At 41.1% G+C, this 23,190-nt stretch overlaps 1 protein-coding gene across 7 annotated transcripts in view; it reads left to right on the forward strand.

Annotated features, from left to right (window-relative positions):
• Positions 1–22,706, forward strand: part of znrf2b (zinc and ring finger 2b) — a 60,376-nt gene extending 37,670 nt beyond the window's left edge. The window contains exons 3-7 of one of the 7 annotated variants that reach the window (XR_007570167.1): positions 14,508–14,613; positions 16,933–17,005; positions 17,122–21,205; positions 21,244–21,407; positions 21,474–22,706. Coding sequence is in view for 1 of the 7 variants with exons in the window: in XM_050047738.1 (XP_049903695.1) it covers positions 14,508–14,613; positions 16,933–16,990 (164 nt within the window). In the remaining 6 variants the exon portion in view is untranslated. Of the gene's footprint in view, positions 1–14,507; positions 14,614–16,932; positions 17,006–17,121 lie in introns of all 7 variants that reach the window. The other 6 variants (XR_007570169.1, XR_007570171.1, XR_007570168.1 and 3 more) reach the window with 6 other exon arrangements.
• Positions 22,707–23,190: the final 484 nt, after the last annotated feature.

Genomic DNA, 23,190 nt, shown 5'->3' on the forward strand with positions numbered 1-23,190 from the left:
CATATATCAACCAGACGTTGATATGTGTCAAGGTTGGAGGGGAGTAAGAATGTGTTGTAAAGTTAGTTTCTCATTTAGCTTGTCTCGTAGCTTCAAATCACTGTGCTGTGAGCAGCGCTACAATGAAATTTTTTTTTAGCCATTTTATATAGTTAAAAAAAATATATAAATTGCATACAGTTAATGAAAAAAGTGCTTTTTGGCAGAAAATATGTGGTATTACTGTTGTTGAGTAAAGTTCTGTGAAATCGTATGATGCACAGTGACATATCATCTAGTGTTTCCTGTGTTTCTTCTAAAGTTAGAGCAACTAGAAGGGCTTAAGAGGATGTGATGCCATTGACAGGCGACCAAATAAAAAGGCACCTTTTTTAAACACAATTACAGATTCCTAGAGGTTTGAACATTGTAGGAGACATTTGGGATAATGTTAGTACACAACTCAATGAAATATATAACATTGGTCCATCGTTTTAGAGATTTCAGTATGGAAATGTTACATATTAGGCTATATCTCTGTCATGGTGATTATGTGGCATTGGACATTTTACAGCTGAAACATAAACTTGTCAGTGCCCTCTGCTAAACAACTGTGAAATGGTGGCTGTTTCCAAATGATCTCAGACATATCTAAAGTCAAGCATGGATTGCAGACCTCTGAATTTCTGCCCACATTTCTGACTTTTTCAGCATTTCAAATAGTTCTGGTGCTGTGTTGAAGAATTTCTCCCCCGAGCTGAGAAAACAACTGAACCATCAGAGTTTTGTTGGTGGGATTACAAATGGGAAGGTCAGCCTTTTGTGCCAGAGCCAGAAAAATGGCGACGAGCATGGATGAGCTCAGTGCTGTTTTACAGGTTGTTGTAAGCTGACTTGCAGAGAAAACAACCCACAAATCTTTTTATTTCTTTGATCAGCGGCAAAATGTAACTGCTCCAAACAAACATTTCCACAGCTTTCCTGTCAACTGAAAAAAACGCTGGCGGGAAGTCGCTTGTTACTGATTGGTTTGGCCAAAATAAACCCTCTTAAAAGAAATACGAAACTGCTGACAGGAACTGGATTTAGAAGTGAAACAAAAATGGTTTTCAGTCAAATAAGCAGGCTAATCTTTTGCATTCCTGTACTGAAAAAATATTGTTAGTTATTGACCAGCATATAGACTGATAAAAATACATAATACAAAAAGCTAATGATAATATGGACCTTGCAGATGATAGTCAGACTGTATCTGTCTCAGTTAACAGACAGGAGTAATCTGGACTGGGCTGCTGTTAAAGGGGAACTCTAATGATTTACACGTCAGAGTCTACTTACAGGTGTCGTGGAGTACTGATGCATATGTGGAAAAAAGCTGCATGAATCCCTGTAGTGTCTCCAGAAGCAGCTGTATGATGTCTCAAGGTTGAAAAGTACATGTTTAAAAATGAAAACAAACAAACAAACAAACAAACAAAAACCTGTGTGGGGTTAGAAAGAAAGTAATCTTACCAGACCTCTATCCTGCTGCTCAACTCTGCTGAAGGCTAGAGGCTCGAGACTACATTAGCCTCTAGTAATATAACACACCTGAATTTCTGACTGCTGTTGGGAGAAGTTTGCCTGCAGGGGTTTTTGTCAGAAAGCCTTTTCTTGGTTAGGCTAAGGGAAAATATTGTAGTTTGGATTAAAATGAAAAGATTTCTGCCAATAAGGGCTTGGAATCAATGCAATGCTGAATCTGCATAATTAATTACAGCTGACAAAAACAAGATCAATGGACAGTTCTGTGGATACAAATGTGAATAATCACCTCTGTATAGATAACTGACAGTTAATTTGATTTTCAAAGATATGTGAAATTGGTAAAAATCGTTTATTTCTGTTGTCATGTTCAGCTGTAACTGTAACATTTAGATATATACTTAATCATGGTGGTCTGACCTATCTGATGTTTCCGCTGTGCTTATTTTTTGTACTGTGTTGATTTGCTCTTGTCTTTGATAAACCCAATCTGCTGGCACAGAAGCTAAAAAGTGTACCGCTGTTGATGGGGCCACAGCAAAATGTATTTTAAAAGACCCACCTGAAATAATTATGATCACCTCAGGTGTACGCTGCATTTAAAATATTTTTACCACTTAACCTTAATCGAGGCAGCGGTAGACCAGCAACTTTTGTGTTGCACAGAGTAAAACTTGAGCAGAGCATTAGTTCTGGCAGGACTCAGCTCACTTCCCAGCTACAGCAGCTGATCTCAAGCGGCCCAATCAAAATAAAGAAATTGGAAATAGAGTTTTCTTTGACTAAAGTGGTCCTGACCGAATTACTGTTTTGGTCAAAGGAGTCTGGTGGTTTTGAGATAACAGCTGCAGCTCCCTGTCCTAAGGGCTGTCTGGCGACATTGTAAAGTGGTAAACAGTAAGTAGGGGGTAAGTAGTAACATGTAACCAGTTATGATATGAAATTACAAAATAAATGTAACTGTAATCAGTTACAGTTACGAGAAAAAATTCATTGTGTAGCTTTGTATGTTTTTGCCATGCAAAAATGACTTTTGGCATAACATATCTATGGACATTTTTCAGCTTTATTGCCCAGTTCGAAACATTTATTAGAAAAGTAATCAAAAAGTAATCAAATATAATAAGTTACATTGCTTTGATTAAGTAGGCTAATTATAATAGTTTCATTACTTATAACAATTTTTAACAGGGTAACTAGCAGAGATAGGGGACTCGAGTCACATGACTTGACACGAGTCAGACTCGAGTTGCAAATATGATAACTTGAGACTTGCTTGACTAACGTTGATAAAAGACTCGACTTGACTTTGACTTTGTATTCATGACTTGAGACTTGAGACAGATGACTTGAAAGGACTTGGCTTTGATTCAGTATTAAAGGCACGCTAAGCACCATTGGGCGTCACTTCTGTTTACATTCAAGGTTATCACACGCAATGGAGCTAGCTCGGTCCCCCTTTGGGAGCAATGCTACTGATGTTGCAGTTGTGTGTCTATGCATACATGTTGACAAAAATCAAGTACACCACAAGGCTGACCTCCGGCTGAGGTTTGAATTCAAAGTTCTTTATTCTTTATTTGTCATGTGCCCAACACTTCCAGTGACACAGACACTGGCAATGGAATTCTTTGTTCTCAGGCTCCCTCCAACAAGGCTCATACAAATATGAATGAAAAGAAAATCACATGAGTAAAAGTGAGAATCTAAGACAGACATGAACATGAAATAGCACAGAAGTTGAAATATAGGAAAGAGAGCGAGTGAAAGATGTAACCAGGTAGTGACAATAAATCGAAGTAGTATCTGATGTATGAATCTGATGGGACTTGTGGGGATTCTGTCTGTCTTAAGATCATTCATTACAAATCACCTCACCCTGCGCTCCCCTCTCGGCAGGGGTGACCTACTTTTACTCCCTCTATCTGTATAGAAACATGGAAGCAGTGAAACCTTGTGTCGACTGGAAACCATCAAGGAAAATGAACACAGAACAGCAGACAACTGCATCTCTGGTGTGTTCATGTCATGTCTGTGTTTGAGAGAAATGTGTTGAGTTTGTTACTCCACGAGTTATTTCTCTCCACAGTATGACCCAGCGCTCTGTGCTCTGAACATAAATACTCACACGTCTCAAGACATTTCAACGTATACACACTTTGCTCCACATTTCCCTTTCAGCCTCCCTTAGATTGTCTCAGATCGAAAAACCTGCAAGTTTTAAGAGTTGTGTGTGTTAATGTTTGTGTTGGGCCATGTCTGTTGTGAACTGTCTTGCCCTCAGCTGCCACTCATGAACTCCTTTTTCCATCACTATGTGTCCTGGGAATGTAAGGCAGTCTCTTTGCCCCACTAGTGGTTAGGCTGAGTGATACTGTCCAGATTTCTGTGAAATTGGGGTCAGATGTTCTTGGTCCCAAGAGGAAGAATTCTAATCTTTTTGGGAAAAGATGTCCTGAGCCGATTATAAGGATTGCTAACAGGGTTGATCTGGGCATATTTTGATGGATCGGCTAAAAAAGCTGAGTGCTACATCTTCTCTCTAGCTGATCACATCCTATCAATATTAGGAGTGACTCTATTCCAGTTAATGTTTCATTCATAACAAATCATTGTTGTAATTTAAGCTTATCAACTTACCATGTTCAAGTATCTCGGGATTTTATTTATTCACATTGTGTGCTCAGAGTGTTGAATGGAGCGTGAGATAGATTGGCGGTTTGGTGCGACGTCTGCAGTGATGCAGGTGCTGCGCCGGGCCGTCACCTGAAGGCGAAGCTTTCAATTTACTGGTCCATCTACCTCCCAACCCTCACCTATGGTCATGACCTCTGGGTATTGACCGAAAGAATGAGATTGTGGATACAAGCAGCTGAAATAAGTTTTCCATCGAAGGGTGGCTGGGCTCAGCCTTAGAGATAGGTTGGGGAGCACAGACATCTGGAGGGAGGGAGGGAGGGAGGGAGGGAGGGAGTAGAGCAGCTGCTCCTTCACCTTGAAAGGGGTTTGTTGAGGTGATTCAGGCATCTGATCAGGATGGATGCCTCCCGTTAAGGTGCCGACACACCAAACCAACATCAAAGAACTAGCGGCGACGAAAGCCAACTGTTGCATCGTCTACGTTGCCTCACGTCGCCCTGTGTCAGTTGCATTTAAACACACTGCACGGACTACATCCGACGGCCAAGTGGCACCAACGTTCTGCGCCTGCGTGAGAGAGAGCGGAGTGGGAGAGGCAGCTGATCTGTCGGGCAGCTGAGTGAAGTGGAGCCTGAGGAGGAAGCACCGGTTAGCCCCGGTTTCACTACAGGCAGATTAACTCGCTACAGGGGTGAGGGAATAAAACCTAAACAGCCAATCAGAGTGATCTCTTTCAGCGACTAGCTCCGCTGCCGATTTAACATGTTCAGTCGGCCGAAAAGCCGCCGACGCTGAAGGGCCGACAGTGCGGGACACACCGCAAAAACTAGGGCGACAGACGCTCAACCGACGGCCTGACTTTGGTTGACAGCCAACCGTCAGCTTGGTGTGTCAGGGCCTTTAAGGGTGTTCCAGACACCATCCTCTGGTAGAAGGCCTCAGGGTAGACCTAGAGCATGTTAGAGGGACTACATATCTCATCTGGCTTGGGAACATCTTAGAACAAAGTGTTGCTGGTGACGGGGCATCTGGGGTGCTTTGCTTGGCCTGTTTCCCCCGTGACCCGGCCCTGGATAAGTGGATGAAAATGGATGGATGGCTGGAACTTGCATCAGACTGGACTCAGTATTGGCAGATATTTGGGGACTTGGATCAGGATCAGGGCCAAGACAACTCAATATTTTTTTGTAAACTGACAGTTTGGTCCGCAACAAGGTGTCTAAAAAACTATTAGCAGCTAATGATGTGCACTGAGGACATGCATTCTCCCCATAGGGTGGACCCTCTACTCTCTGGGCGCTGATCTAATCATTTTCCATGAAATTTGCTGTCGATAGTCATTGTCCTGAGAGTTAAATCCAATACTACATTTACACCTGATATTAATATTTGATGTGTATGGATACCTTATCTGGATAATGATATCTGGTTCGTCTGCATTTGCACATGGTATTAATGAGCATCCTAATTATCTGGATTCTTCCCACATTATAAACGAATCTCATAATGAACAGAGACAGAGCTTGTGGACTGAACAAATATGGAACGACCCAGGTAAAGGGATTACATGCAGCCGTATGGGCTCTGCTTATGTATTTTACTTTGCAAAGGAAGGAGCTGTCTGTAGATTATTGACAAGGAGCATGAGATAGCAGAAAGAGGGAAATTTTGGTCATCTAAAGAATGTGTCCAAACTGTACAGGTTGCTTTTAGGCCAGGCTGTGATCTGATCTCAATGAAAGCCAGATGACATCCAGATGTGGACAATATGGTATATCATTCCATTTAAAAGTGTGTTCTGTGTGCATTCATGCATGTACATCTGTTATAGATATCAAATGTCATATTTTTATACTAGGGGTAAATGGGTACTCATATTTATGGTTACCCCTTGACTTTTTCTCTAGAAGCATCATCGGGCCAAATATTTCACCTAAATTCTGAAACAAATTACTTTGGCCTTGTGAAAAGGGTGAGATTTTAAGGGATATTTGCTTATAATGTGGATAATCATGTACAGAGTCACATCTTACTTTAATGGCAGGTATTGAATATCAGCATCATATATTTATAAGAGGGGGTGTAAATTAATGGCAAATCTGTTAGCAAGCAAACTTGATGTGGCAAAAATATCTCAACAACTAGATAAAATGTGGTACAGACATTCATGGTCCCCAGAGGATAAATCCTAATGACTTTTTGTTTCCCTAACTTTTCCTCTTGTGCCACCAGCAGGTTGACACTTAAAGGGATACTACATGAATTTTCAACCAGCTTTGTGTCATAGCACTGTGTGTAGTATGTGTAAATGAACTATGGTTAACTGTCCTCCATCAAACCAGTCCCTAAATCTCCCTGCTCCCTTCCCAGTGAAACTGCCGGATGACACAAAACATTGTTATCTGGCTGGGTTTTTGAGTTTTGCTTGCTCTCCTGGGCTGTTGCTCGAAATGCAGGCTGTACTCCTGCGTGTTTCTATTGTCCACCCACCCACTGCCGCCACAGACACAGAGTGTGTAGAAGCAGATCAAGAGACAGACTCTCCCCCTTCTTTCTCAAACTCAGACTGAAATCCAATCAAATGGTAGAACTCGGCATTGCTGACCGAATATAAATCAAGATTATGTCACTAAATTGCCTATTTCTCGCCTGAAATGTTTTCAGAAACGTTTTAACTCGCTGTTTAACTGTAATATTAGATTGTTTGTTACCGGACAGCTGCTGTTATGTCAAACAGACAAGCTTGCGTTACATCACCCACCAGCAGGAGCATTTATTGGTCTGGTGTGATGCAGTGCATTCTGGTAGCCTAGTTGTACGTTTTTCACCTCTTGAGCAAAAATTAACGCCACAGCCATTTTTCTCTGTTTTCTCTGATTATGTAGCATCAGTTTTAAAAGTATTTGCGTCTTTTATACTGCACAGACACCCTAGTTCAATGAAAAAACTATCTTTCCAGCACTACAGACCTTCTTTAAGGCCTTTACTGAAATGTTCCAAAAACAATTGTCATTGAATTAAGCGCACATATCCCTGGTGGCCAGAAGATGAACATTAGTGACTTCGGTGATACCATGATCTTTTTTGTAGCACCACCAGCAGGTCAAAGTATTTCACTCATGCTGTGAAATACCTCTTCATCTACAATATGGACTGACACAAAAGCCTGCTGATTTTGGTTTTAAAAAGGAATTCAATTATTAATATAATTTATTTAGCTTTTATGAGGGGAGTGGAGATTTGTGGTGTTTCCATCTTTAGGACTGACTGCAATGGTATGAGATTTTCACAGCATGATAACCATCTCACAAAATATCACAGTATTACACAATTATTTTTATAATCAGTCAGAATGACCCTTAAAGGAATGACAATGGAAGGGATTCTTCAGTTGAACAAATGTTTATGACCATTTTTTCAATGAAAATATGTGTAAAAAGTCTCCCTTAAAAAAAAAGAAAAAAAAAGTGAAATCTCCGTCCAGTTTTCAATAAGCAAATGTGCATGGTATGATAACCGTCAACTTTCATATCATGATATACTTGAAACAAGTATCCCGCTGCAACCCTAGTACCGACTTGTATTGCACAGCTTACAAATCACTTTGTTCAGCTTCTCAGGCTCTCCTTTTCATTTGGTTTAAAACCAAAGAATAACCAAATAGGTGCATTCTTTTTGCTTACAAAAGCGGACATCTCTCCTGCTGGAGTCAGGGCTGCATGGTTAATTACATACAGTCTCAGACATGTGCTAGCATGTTGTTACTTTTTTTATACGCTACAAAAATGCAGTGAAGCATAGAGAAAGCAAGACAAAAAGGAGACTATAGCACAAAATTCATAACGGGCGTTGCACAATCTATTATCTTTCTGTTATCATGGACACGTGAGGACTTCTATCATAGCTAACCAAAATTGACCAACTGCCCAGCTGAGTTTTGAATGAATGTCTCACTAACTTTTGGTAGACCTTCATGTTCCCCTCAGATTGAATAGTAATAACTTTGATGATTCAATATCATTGTGACCAAAACATCTTAAGCTGTAGTTCAGTTTAGCACAAATTGATGAATTATAGTATGCTAGCATGCTAACCTGCTAAACTAAGATGTTGTAGTACTTAGCCAAGTACAGTCTCAAAGAGCCACTGGCATGGTTATAGACACTAGTTTTGTTTTTCATTTATGCGTCTAGCATGTCTCTTGCTGTTGCTATATACAGGTCCCCTGATTAGACTGACAAGTCCTTTAAACTGTCTTTAAATAGGGGGATTTGGTGTAAAGACACGGGTTAACAAGAACCATAGCCCAGCGTGAATTTGTGTGAGTCCCCACATGATGGTCGCTTGACCCAGTGATCACAGCTAATCTGTGGTGTTTGTGGCCATTCTTATAAGATAATCACTTCCTACTGTCTGTCTGCATGCTTAACACACACGACGCACGCACGCAGGCACACGCACACATGCACACAAAAACACACACAACTCAGATGACCCTGAAGATCTGTAATCAGCATGTTTATGTTCCTCTCAGTTGTTTGCTCTTAGCACTCCAAGGACTGCCCTCCACTATAACCCTTCCCTTTACACACACACACTCAGCAGCTTGTGCAATGTCCATTTTCTTACAACGCCAAACTAAGTAATGAATCTTTGTCTAACCTTAAATGTTAAAGTATGGACTGCATTACTGTAATTAGTCAGAACAGATACAGGATATAAACATGTATTTTTGCCATCCAAGACTTCATACAAGGGGCCACCTGCCACTGACATAGTTTGATCATGACTGACACAGCCAGTCAGAATGATAGTGCTTAAAACTAGCACGTCTGAAACAGGAAACGATATAGGTGAAAACTCCCCACACCTCACATCGATAAGAACCAGTGGGTTGACCTTGAAAAACTGTTTATTTTCACACACACAAACCTCCGGTCCCTAAATATATCTGTCGTCAGTTCATGACACAGACACGCAAACAGCAGCTGTCATGTGTACACATAACATCACAGCTCCCCCTGCCTATGTGTGTTTCCATAGAACTGCATTATAGAGCCTGAGATTTTTCCTGACCTTGTCTCAGATTTATAACCTGCTGTGAAACAGACAGATGACTCTGTCAGAGCCAAGTTGTTCATTCTAGTCAACACCCTAGACGGAGAAACTGCAGCTCAGAGGTCAACCTGCTGCAGTAAAAGCAGTTTGCTGCTGATCCCTGATCCTAGGGTCATTACAGAGGTCAAAGGTCAGCTGGACACTTCTTTTAACTCATGTCTGGCTTTTTTTAATTAGGGTTGTCACAATGTTTTTTAAAGAAACTGGCATCAATATTTTTGGCTAAATGCACAGATACATAATACTCTATGACACGTTTGACCATTATCAAATATACGAATTAATCAAATTCTAATAAAAGCATCTTAACATCTTAAAGAGCCTTTACACCATCATGGGACAGTAAAACTTAAAGGTTTAGCATCTCTTTAAGGCAGGAAGTGAAGGGGAACTCTGTTATGCATTAAGCTTTTAAAATAAAAGTAACCGTTAAGCAATCACATGACTAAATACAATTCGATCAGAACCACTTTAGTCAAAGAAAACTGCCATTTGTTGTATAATATTTGGTGGTATGGCTCTGTTCTGGGACCTCTCTGCCCTTCCATGTGCCTATGTAGAAAGCCTTAATGCAGAGAGAGCACACCTCTCTGCCCTTTCGCACACCTGGGAAGCCTTAAGACATAGAGAGCAAACCTCCCTGTCCTTCCACATGCAAAGAAGGAAAGCCTGAGGCAGAGAGAGCATACCTCCATGCCCTTCCATGCACATACATGGAAAGCATAAGGCAGGGAGAGCAGCAGCAAAGACCCCTGGCAACAGAACAGAGCAATCATTCGTGACAAACAGAAATGACATTGATAAGTCAGACACAGCGTAAAAAGGAGGAGCTGGGGTGGAGTCGGGTAGCAAACCTGCTTGCAGAGGAAGCAGCAACAGCAGGCAGGCCAAAGCAGTTTAAATAGGGTTCTGTGAATGAGATTTGCTAATTAGTTACATAGAAAGGAATCATGTGATCTATCAGCTGACTCCCTTCCATCAAGCAGCTGCTCCATCAGCTGATTGGGCCACTTGAGATCAGCTGATGTAGCTGGGATGTGAGCTGACATTGTGTTCTGCCTGAACTAACGCTATGCCATGCTATCAAATGGGATTTATACTTCTGTGTCGAATCAGCGCCGTACCTACGGTGGAGGCTCTGCGTTGATGCAGATTTCACAGATAAGAAACAATAAACTGAAGACAATAAAGGCCCCACAAAATAGCATTTTAAGTCCTGTGTGAAATTTACCCTGGCTTTATATGAGTACAGGAAGAGTCTGCTAGTCGCTAGGCTAATTAATACAATGTAAAATGCCATAGGCTTGTGCTAATAATGTTAGCATGTTGTATTTGTTTGGAAAAAGTGTTTCATTGAAGAGAGTTGTATTGTCTGTGAACCTTGTGAACTGTAGTTTAGCAGAATTTTGTGACTTTACCTTTGTTAAATGTTGCTGTTGTCCCTGGCTTCATATGAGTAGAGGAAATCTCTGCTAGCTGCTAGGCTAATTTATACAATTTAAAATGCCATGTTAAATGTGTGTTTTGGGTGTGTTTTCAATCCGCTAAACTTAACAGCCTTCATAGAAACCCCACCGCCGACTAGTATTGGAGAGGTGGAACTGGAGAGTCACACAGACACACAACACAAGACACCACACAAGTATAAATGCTCACAATGTTGTAGGCTCTGCATAGAACTGGGCACAAGTATGAACCCCGCTTAAGGCCACATTATACATTTCATTTCACATTTGGGAGCATAAAACCACCTAAACTTCTATGTCTTAGAGGTTTGTTCTCCATTTAGTTTCAATGTGTAAAAACGCAACTGTGGACAAAAATAAATGATCTACAGGAAACAAGTGTATTTACTTCCTTTCCGAGAATGCGATGGAAAGACAACTGTTACTCTCAGGAATTGATTAACCTAGCTTCGCATAAAGACTTGAAATGGGGGAGTCGGATAGCATGGCTCTGTCCCAAGTTCAAAAACATATCTACTATCACCTCTTCTTGCTTCCAGTCTTTATGATAAACTAGGCTAGGCTAATCACATCCTGATTTCCGGGCATTGTAACATTTGCACACAAGGCACTGAACGCTGAAGTTTTTCTGGCAGAATCAGTTGATCACAAATGTATTACAAACTTTCTCTGGCCAAGCCACCTGACCTCCCGCTGACTCCCTGCACACATGAATGGCATAAATAATAAACAACTCCTCTAGGCTTTCCAAATTTTATTGAAACAAATGGTTCAAATTCTGATAAATACACAGTTAGTTTGGGGTGTGCTCAGACAAAATGTATTCATAGTCTTACAGCTCTTCCTTTTGCTATGAATCTGAATCATGTGATCCTGCGAAACTGTCTGTTTATGGATTTGAGACACCTCCTGTCTCGCTGTATCTTCTGGTGTGTGTACTGACAGGGTGTGGAGAGTATTAATGCTCAGCAGCGAAAACAAACATTTTTAACAAAGCTGATATCTGCACCATACGTCAGTATCATTATCATCTCACTTTCTGTCTGTGTCTGACTGTGTGAATGAACAACTGACTGACTGGCACGGTCAGTACATTAGGAGATGTTTTCCCCTCAGCTGAGCTGGATGCCATGTGCTGCAGCCCATAATAACTAGCTTTTCCGGGCGTATGTGGGTTAATCCACTGTTACATAAGGCCAGTCCTAATGACTGTGTGTTTTGCTGCAGGTGATAGGTTTAATGGTGCACACACTGACTTCCACTTTAGACCCAGACCAATGTTATGCACAGCAGGAAAAGATGAATACTGCTGAGTGTACACACACACACACACACACACACACACACACACACTGTTAATGCGCAGACGGTAAACAGGGGCTGAGTTTCCTGGTGGCTATTCAACCCAGACTAAGTGTAGTAACACTGATAGGAAAAGATTTAAAAGTGAGCTAACAAATAAATGCTGCCTTCAGGGATATTTTGGAAATACCAGAAATGTAACTTGAGCATTCATCAACATTATAAGGTAGTGGTTAAGATGTGATCTTCAAGTACAACAATACACCTATACTGTCTGTATTATTACTAAGGAAATAATAGAAAAAGTAGTGGTAACATATCTAACATATGCACATGATTCATACCAATTGTATTGTTTGTGTGTAGTACATATGCTACTCATATATTTTATATATAAATATATAGTTTTGCATGTGCATACTGCATGCATATTGTATTTATTACTTTATTACATACTTATATGTATACAACTATAATATTACTGTCACACATATCATTGCAAAGGTGGATTTTGGGTTGCTTTTGCACAAAGACTTGCACAATTCTCTTACATATTTTAAGGTAATGTAATGTATATATGGTATACAGCTTTTTAATGACATCTCTCTAATTTACTTAATTTGTTATTAGGGCCTTGGAACGAAAGTGCCAGGGCCCAACGGTCCTTGACGCTGAATGTACGAGAAACCTACAGTTTCTGTGGAGATTGTTATTCTTCTACCCTGTAGTTGCATTTTTGGGTGGCTTTGGATGCTGAAAGACTAACGAAGATTGGCACACACATCAGAACCAGCGAAAAATTGCAAAATTCTGCAGTGACCGCACTCAGACGCCCCCAAATGTACACCACTGTTGGCATAAAGTTCCTTTGATGTTCATGAAATTTCAGCGAATTATTGGTCTCATCCTCAAGAGCCTGAACCTTTTTTTAATTTTTTTTTTTTTTCCACCTGACAGGAAGTCAGCCATCTTGGATTTCATGTGTTCATTTTAATTTTACAAACATGTTCGAGGATTTTAGGATGCATAAAAACTCACAAAACTTTGCACCCATGTTCAAACTAGTAATTATTTGGATTTGGTGGTGTAATTGAGCCTGGGTGTGGCATGTCTGCTCTATAACGCCCCCCAATCACTTGTAGCCTTTGAACACATTTTTGACATTCTTGGTTTATTAAAGAAAAAAAAAAATCATGAAACTTAGTACACACATGGAAACCTATGAGCATTAGGAGAATATACAGTGATTGGGTTCATGCGTGTTTAGCCGGCTCCATAGCATAGTCTAATGCGTGGAAGGCCTCAGTTGGTCTCGGTATACGGCAACATGAGGTTTAACTAATGTGTGTTCTCTAGCACCACACAGTGGACACAAGAATTGGTACAAACTTTGCAATACATTATTTTCAGCACCTTACACTCTACGCAGGAAATACCTGTTAACTGCTGCGTGCATTGTCCGACTTCCTTGGAAATGCACAGCCATGTCGACAGGTATCCTGCCAGTACCCTTCATACAGGCGAAGGTATGAGGGCCCATTTATTGCTGCTTTATTGTTTTTATTTTACCCACCCCCAAGATCAATAAAGTCTAGTCTTACCTTAATATATTTTGCTAGGATGTATTTATCATCTTGTTTCTATAGTCTTATACAAAATCTGATTTTCAGTTCATGATTCACAAAAAAAAAAAAAAAAAATCTGTGTATCTTGAACAACAGAGACATGGAGTTTTTGTTCTCCTTGTGTTTAATATATGATGGTGGAGCCTGAGGATGTGTGTTGGACATGGATGTAATGGATCCTTCTGTTTTATTCATTGTGACATACTGTACCTTGACAACAGTTTACCATGAGTATTGCTGTGGATATTCATTGTTGCCAGGGGAACACAACCCCCAGGAGCAGATGTGAACTTTGCACACAAGATGTCGTAATCTAGTGGGACAATTACTCTTTTGATGTCAGTGACCTTGTGGGCTGTCCTCAACCTCCGTCCTGAAGTTAAATATTATGTTTTAAGTAGAGGGAAAAAAAGTAGAGAGAGCTTGATACTTTATGTTGGAGACAGACACCAGTGTCAGTTTCAGTTTACAAGAAATACAAATCCCATAATTGATATATTGGACTACATTATTTTTCAAATAAATCAAATCAAACTAATTAAGACAAGATTCCTAAGATTTTGGTTAATAAATAAAAAGTTGTGATAACATTATCAGTCTTATCCAAACAATACACTTCTCTGCCAAAGATGATATTACCAGTAAAAACAGTGTAATGGTGACTTTTAAGTGGCACACCTCCTTTGGATCTTTAGAATTTTAGTCTTGTTAATAAAAAGACTGTCTGTCCTGTATATCTGTAAACTCATATGTCTTGTCAGTAAAAATATAAGAGTTTGAATGTTTTTTTGTTATGAAGGGGCCCTGTGATCTGTACTGATGGTTATAGTGTAATATGCCTGCTGTCTTACAGAGGATGTCCTGACCAAGGATGCAGGAGAATGTGCAATCTGCCTGGAGGAGCTGGTACAGGGAGACACCATCGCTCGCCTGCCCTGCCTCTGCATCTACCACAAAGGGTATGAGGCTCCATTTTGAAGAAAAAAAATGCTGCATTACTTTTTTCTTTACCTCCATATGTGAGAGATGTACCTGAGTGCTCTTCCTCCATTATTGAAATATAAGTGCTTACATTTCCATTAGGGTAAATATGGTATAATTATGATAAAGGAGCAGTGGGTAGAATTCAGTGGCATCTAGCACTGAGGATTGCAGATTGCATCCAGCTGAATCTTCTCCCATGTGCCAAGCATGAACTCCCAAGTTTATCAGAAGTTGACATGAGGCTTGAGCTGTCTGAGTTAGACAAATCAATTGGATATCTTCTTGGTCTTAGTCTCTTTTACATTACTTTCCTCCCATGATTTGACCAAGCTTCCCCCAACATAAGGTGTTAGGCCACCACGAGCCATCAGAACAGCTTCAGCGTGGCTTGACATTGATTCTAAGAGTCTCTGGAACTCTACTGGAGGGGTGATCACCATACTTCTAAAAGATAGTCTCTTATTTGGTGTTTTGATTGTCGTTCCAGAATCTCCCATAGGTGTTCAATGGGTTGATATCTGGTGACTGTGAAGACCGTAGCATATAATTTATATAATTTCCATACTCATCAAAGCATTTAGAGCCGGTTTACACATGTTGTCAACGTGTCTTGGGTTATCTGATCACAAGTGGATGGCACTAAATACAAGTTTATATGACCATCAAGATGCATTGTGATCCAATCACTCAAACCATTTGCTAAGATGGTCAAGCACGCTTTTGACAACATATCTTTGGTAGTGTAAACAGTTATGCATCCTTGAGCCCTTTGACCCTCTAGCATAACTGACGTAGGAAGTTAACGAAATCTAAACACAAGTGGTCATGTAGAGACTCATGATAGACACGTGAAGGGCGATGTGTGTTGGCTGTCCACCACTTGTGTTCAGATGTCCAAAATGCAGAAGGAACCCTCGTACCCTATGGATGGGAAATTGATTGACTTGTTTCATCACAGGATAAAGGTGATGACTGAGAACAAATTTGTGTTGATTCCTCCAAGGGGTCAATCGGACTCAAACCATGCCAGCAAAATATTCCCCACAGCACAACAGAGCCAAAGGATGCCTTCACTGTAGGGGTCAAACATTTAAGCCTGAACCATTCTCTTGGTGTATGCCGCATATGCACTCACCCACTGGTCGAGACTGTGGCGAAGGATGACTCATCTGATCATATCATTTTTCCCCACATCTCTGTAAAGCTGTGACTACGGTTTTCGCACCACTGAACTCTCAAATGTGCATTCATCTTTGTAATGAGGGGTTTATGCACTGCAGCTGTACTATAATATTCCTGTCTATGTAACTGTCGAGGGGCTGTTCCTGCTGACACAGTCTGATCACGTCCTGCATTGACATTCTCAGTCACCTGAGGAAGAGTTGCTCTTCTGTTTTGCATGCATCCGAGCCGCTGACAGTGGTGGCTGGAGGCATGATGTTTTTGGGTTGTCTGTCCGTTTGTCTCTTCCTCATGAATGCGATATCTCAAGAACGCCTTTAGGGAATTTCCTCAAATTTGGCACAAACGTACATTAGATTTTGGTGGTCAAAGGTCACTGTGACCTAAGAAACCATGTTTTTAGCTATAACTGACTAAATGTGATGATTTTGACATAATTTCACACAGATATCCAATAGGATATAATGATGCTGCGATGACATTTTAGATCCAAAAGGTCAAAGGTCAACTGATACTGAATTGGTGACACAAATCTTGGGTGTCTTCCTTGAAACCGTGCTGATTGTATAGATCTTCTGTGTTGCCAGGGGGAAGATGTGTGTGAAGGATCCATGTTATGGAATTTGTAGCTACTCTTGCAGCAACATTTATATTTGAAGCATTGTCCACTTTTATGTAAATCTGGACAGATAGCAGTAATTCTACATATCCCACTAATGTATGAGCATTACGCTCATCAAATGTGCAAGGTCAACCACAATTTTCCGACCGTTTACTGACGTATTCCCATAGTTTTAAAGGCAGATGTCACTTTAGTCACTGTTCCTATTGAAACACCAACCAGCTGAGCAGTCTGTGTGACTGATTTATTCTTCTTGCCACACACTGTATATATGGTGTGTGTGTGTGTGTGTGTGTGTGTGTGTGTGTAGCTATGACAAAATCCATGTCAAATGCAAATACTGTATGTACTGTCTTATAAAAACACATTTGACATGACCACCCTTCTCCACTAGGTGTCGACAGATCCAGGATTTGATGAGCTGTCGTATACTGTATACTGTTTCACACTCTGCTGTTACTCATCTCTTCTTCCATGCTTTTTTTCCCAGCTGTATTGATGAGTGGTTTGAAGTAAACAGATCATGTCCGGAGCATCCATCAGATTAAAGCTTTTTTGCACAGGTAAATTGTTTCCAAACACACCAGATTTTTTTTGGTTGATAGTCACTGTAGGATGTTTTTTTTATACTTGTTAACTGCTTTTTATTTAATATCCTCTGTTGGTTGTGTGCTGACAGGTACTCAACAATGTGAGGGATCTACAAGATGATGTGTGGATCCAGGGAGACTGCTGGACACTGTGATCAGTTTAACCCCCACCCCCACCCCGCCCAATAATGTAGTACCACTGTGTGCCAAATCTCATTTAAGCAATCTTCAGGGATACAGACTTTTGTGTTTATGTTTGAGTTGCACATCCACGCTCAGTCTCAGACTGGATGGATTGATCTCCACCTCACATCCTCTCCAGCCCTGACACAAAGCCACACAGGACATTGTGGCAGGCAGGGCTCTTCTTCCTGAGTGGCCATTGGACAGCACATGTCAGCTGATTGTACACCAGGATACTGGAGGAGGTGGTGGACATGGTCCTGGAGGTGGGGGCTGGGTGGAGGGGGGGGTGAGTCGGGCGATGTGTGGATTATCCCTCCCCCTCTTACTCTGTCCCTCCCCTCCTCCTTCAGCATCAGTGTCTACCAGTGCCTTGTTGTTATGATGCCCAGCCACGACAGGGCAGGACAGAGGAGTCCAGACTGTCAGCAGAGCCAGCTGGACCAACTGGACGGACTTGCGGGACCATCTCACCACAACTGCCATTCTACCAGTCCAGGAGAAACAAGCCAGAGACAGGACAGCGGCAGAAATATCTGTCTGCGTAAGCAGCTCGGACGTTTTTAAAACTGAAGCTGCTGCAAACAATGGTGCCAATCAACTGTGAATATCGTCGAACACTCACACTCAATCATCAGTGCTTTTTAATCATATACCATGGAGTAGAGGTCTTCAGGTACAAAAACCTGCCTCCAAATCTGAAATGGATCCTTGACTTACCAGCCTGAGCCTACAGTAGAGTATCGCTGCTACCATGACATACAAATATGTAACCACTTGTAGATCCCTCTCACTTTGTAACATGATACTTTTCTTGTTATAATGACATGATGCAAGCAAGTTTCTCTGAGAACTTGTTATGAGGAGAAACTGTTCTTGTTTAAAAAGTTTTGTTGATTTTTTTATAACAGGCGAGTTTTGTGATATAACACGGTAAATTGACATGTTGTTATAACAAGAAAAGTTTGTTCTTAAAATGAAATAACTTGATTTTTAGTTACAGCAAAAAAAAAGTATAATTTTATAACATGAACGGGATCTCATAACCAGAAACATTTTTACACAGACCAGAAAGTGAAAATGTGTTTTTCATTTCTTTTTTTGTCTATTTTGCTTTGTGCTACTCCATGGGGTAAAAGCTTCTCTTGTTTTCATAATGTCTGTAATGTAGTCGTTTATGTAGGCTGTGTATTAATTATAGCGTTTGATCAATCATTTAAGTTGCTACAATTGATTGTTTCCTCAGTGTGCAGGTTCACTGATTATCAGTCTTTAAAACAGGTCAGCAGTGTCAGGTGCACAGAATTACCACAAATCAAACACTGTCATACAGATGAAGAGCAGAATGGGTTTAATATGTTAATGAAGAATGAAAATGAAATCTAGATTTTTTTTTTAATTAAAAAAAATAAAACAAAACCTAACGTAGATAGAAGGTTTTTTGTGCAGCAAAAAGATCCACTTTGAAATCCAAATTTCTAATTTCATTGTTTTATTCTCTACTTTTTCCATAATCCTTTTGTAGTGCTATGACGCAGTTTTTCTGTGAGTGAGTATCCGTTTTGTCTTGTGTAGGACGCAAGGATGTAGGCGACATAGGCAACATGATGCACAGTCCTGCCAATGATGTCTCACTGTTCCACTGATCTACAGGTGGCAATACAGCCCAGTCGCCAGAAATAATGTTGGCATCTTCCATTTCTAAAAATCACGGACACATTTCATTTATAGGTTTTTATGTAGTGGATCCATTTAAACATTATGTTTTAACAACGCTGTGGTTAATGTGTGGTTAGGTTTAGGCACAAAAACAGAAATGTTATGACTATAACCTCCGTTACCTGAAGGAGAGGAACAAGATACAACCCTGCTGTGCAGCTGGGCTTGGTGAAGAGCAGCTATCGAACTGAAGAATGACTGTGGTGATGGATGTGTATATACATATGTGTGGGCGGGGCCTCACATACGTCACCACAGGTCATCTGATTTAATAGGCGTGAATAGAAGTGTCTTCAGGTAGGTCACAAGGGGTGTGATATCCCATAGTATATGTGTTGTACCGAGTGAATCAACTGAATGGGAACACTTGGTTATGGTCAGGAAAAGAAGTACCCAGTTTTGGTGGCACAGTTACCTCTGGGAAAGCAGCGATGTCTTGGTAAGAAACAACTACTTTTTGTTGCACAGGAAGGCAACACAGTGACAGGTCGTGTAAGAACACCCACATTTTTTGGCTAAAAAGCTGCTCGAAACAGCGATGACTCGCCAAAACACAACAGGTTTTGTCGTTTGTCGGTCTCCAACAGTGACCTGCAGCTTGGCAGGCATTTCACTGAGTGGACATGCCATCCTCTATCCCCTCCTCCCCCTGAAGACAAAGTCACCTCATATACTACGTCACTTTAGAAATATGATATGTATGAAAGGTGCAATTGTAACATTTGTGGTTTGTAGAAACACACAGTGCCAACATTTGTTCTTGCAACTGGGTTGGGCAGATATGCAGCAATCCACCAGCAAAGGCAGTAAATATGAATGTAACCAAGGCAGGCTTTGTATTCATGAGAAAGGAAATGTATTCATTACATTTGTCAGGGCCGGAGGATTTGCACATTTTTGGTGAATGTAAACAATACCTCCACAGGGGGACTGTAATGTGATCCCACACAGTTTCCTTGTACTCAACTCTGCAGGTTCCATTTCTCTGACAGTGTTTGAATAGTTCTAATTTTGTGTACATGACACTGCTTCCTGTACGTGTTTAAAAAAGTTTGGACTGTGATAATGACTGAGCCTGCACACAGAGGAAGGAATCAGCAGAGACACCTGTGCTTGTTACAGTTACCTGAGTGCATACCAGTTGGAACTGCAAACTTTGCTGTTTTAAACGCACCGATCCTTTACGATAACATTCGTAGCAACAACCAACTTTTGGTCCCCCACTGGCAATTTGTTCTACTAAACCTGTTATGTACAGGTTATGGGAGAAGTTTCTATGGTTGTCGTCCTGCAGGAAGTCATTGACTTGCTTGGCTGGTGATTGGTCGACTCAGCTACAACAGACTGGTCACAGGTTCAGGCAGCATACAGACCCAGCACCAAGTTAAGTTGGCCAAGGACTGAGGGACAATGAATGAGTGGACTTTTAACACCACCAGTGTGTTAGTTAAGGCTTTCATGGGCTCAGGTTTGCCTGAAGACCTCTACCATGGAGGAGCTAATGTGTACAGATTTTTAATCTAGTAAAAAGCGATCACAGATGATTTCATCGACAAGCTCATCATCCACCAGAGAATATGAACTCATCAGTGAAATCACCAAGTGCAGATCCCAAAGCTACAATGGAATCCTTTATCTCCACCAACTCCCTTTTTCCATTACGCAGAGCCTAATGCTCGTCCCACCACCCTGAAGACTATTTTTATACTGGAAAAACAAATGAGCTGCTTCACTGTAACATTAACAGCGACTTTAAAGGCAATCCTGTGGAATCTCAGCTTCTTATGGAGGTTTTTAAGGCGGGCATGATGAAGTTTTCATTCAAAATGTTTGTAAATGAGCAACACAATTGCCAGAAAAAAATGTTGGCATTATATGTTCCTGTAAACCACAGATACATTATATTTGTATGTTATTATGTAACGGATACACTGACCCTTTACGTTTCCCCGCACTGTGGCTAATGTGTGGTTGGGTTTAGACACAATCCAGGCTGAAAACATGGAGATATCTCAGTAAAAGATAACTGCATTTCATGGCACTATCCCTGCTGGAAAAACAGCAAAGATTTGCTAAAAACACCCACATTTGGGGCCTAAAAAATCCACTGGAAACACAGCAATGACTTGGTAAGTCACAACAGATTTTGTTGTTTGTAGGTCTCAAACAATGGTCTGCAGCTTGGCAGGTGCCTCTCCTAGGTGACACTCTATCCACATCCCCTCTCTCCTACAGTAGGTGACACGACATCCACCATCCCCTCTCTCCTAGGTGACACGACATCCACTATCCCCTCTCTCCTACAGTAGGTGACACGACATCCACCATCCCCTCTCTCCTAGGTGACACGACATCCACCATCCCCTCTCTCCTAGGTGACACTCTATTCACCATCTCCTCTCAACTAGGTGAGACTCTATCCACCATCCCCTCTCTACTAGTTGACACGCCATCCACATCCCCTCTCTCCCAGGTGACACGACATCCGCCATCCCCTCTCTCCTAGGTGACACGACATCCACCATCCCCTCTCTCCCAGGTGACACGACACCCACCATCCCCTCTCTCCTAGGTTACACACTATCCACCATTCACTCTGCCTCTTGATGACAAAGTCAGCTCATATACTACGTCACCTTAGAAACATTGATATGATATGTATAACATGCAAATATATTGTATTCATGGTTTGCGGAAACGCACAATGCCAACATTTTCTCCTGGCGACTGGGCTGGAATGAAAGATGAAGTGTCCCATATGGACTCCACTTTTTCTTACTCTCTTTTTTTTCAATGCATTTCTCTCTTTGTCTCTTTGAAGTTACCTCCAGGTAGGAGCACATGGTAGTGGGGGAAAGGTGAGGAAAAATAAAGCTGGAGCTTTATTTTGAAAAAGAAGAACCCTCACCACTGCTGCTGTAATGCTCCTATACACACATGCAGTATTAGACATCTCAATGAGTCAATTCATGACTATTTGGGATAGAGAATACAGTATAAATAAGCGGTATCCAACCACCCAAGCACATGTGTATGGAGGCTTTTTTCCAACCAATCAACAGAGCAGCTGGTTTTCCAGGTCAGTGCACCTTTGCTGCTGAATCCCAAATCCACTTTTTTCCTCCACTCCCTCACAACCTCTCCTATCAGACACTGACCTGGGTTCAGTGTGACACATTACTCACACTCTGCACCATACATCAAACTCCATGCTACATGTAGAACATTACTAGTAAACTATGACAGTTAAAGCTACTTGAAAATCCTCAAAAAAACACATCTGCTGATGAGTAGACCTAACTTATCAGTATTGATCATTTTATTTGGAACCACTAAAGGAAGAACTGAGTAAGCTTTGGAGTTTTGGGATCCACCCTAACACACTCATGACTACTGCGTCACCATACTGTGTATGTAAAACCTGACAGCCTCACAGCGATTACCTGAGCCCTGTAATACACTGTCCCAGCACACAGCGGTGCTACAGAGTCGTGTAGTTTTCCTCTGCAGTGTGTGGAGGTGGGAACAGTGAGGACTCTCCTCATCATCTCTGTTTGTAGCAATAGTCTGAACATTTGGCTGACTGATCTCACAGGGCTCATTCTCTACCTTCATCTCTCACGTTAATCTGCTATCAGTTATTATTTTTCATCATTTTCATGACTGATCCTACAAAGGTTTGACACTGACCAGTAATATCTTTTTCTGTCTGTGAATTTTAGAGGAAAAGTGCAACAGATCTGGCCTTAATAGATATGATGATGACATTCAACCGCCTGTCCTCGTGGTTCTTGATTGTTTTATTGTTGTGTTTTGAATAGCTGTTTGCAATAACACAATGACTCATCAACCTTGCAGAGGAGAAAAGATTAAACTTTTTAATTTGTGATTAAAAAAATGAAGACAAATTGGACCCTATTTTGTTATGTTTTTGTGTCTAAGTGAATATCAGGAACAACAATTTTTGAAATCAGTCCAGTATTGAGAGAGCACTGCAACCACCAGCCGTAAAAGAGGTTGCAATGTAACCACTGAGGGCCTGTTAACACGCCAGTTTACAAAAGCTCCTTTTCCACTGCACAAAAAACCTGCTAACCTCCGCTCACATCTGGCTTTTTAATGTAACGGGAAGGTCACAGTTGGCATTCACACGCAGGTCAAGTGACTCTGTAGTATCTGTGTATTCTTGGCTCTGGCTCTTTAGTATAAGGTCTTCTTTTTGCCACTGACAGGTTTAGATTGTTAGTGTGTCTACA

The sequence above is a fragment of the Epinephelus moara genome, chromosome 6 (genome assembly GCF_006386435.1).
Source record: "Epinephelus moara isolate mb chromosome 6, YSFRI_EMoa_1.0, whole genome shotgun sequence".
NCBI classification, from domain to species: Eukaryota; Metazoa; Chordata; class Actinopteri; order Perciformes; family Serranidae; genus Epinephelus; species Epinephelus moara.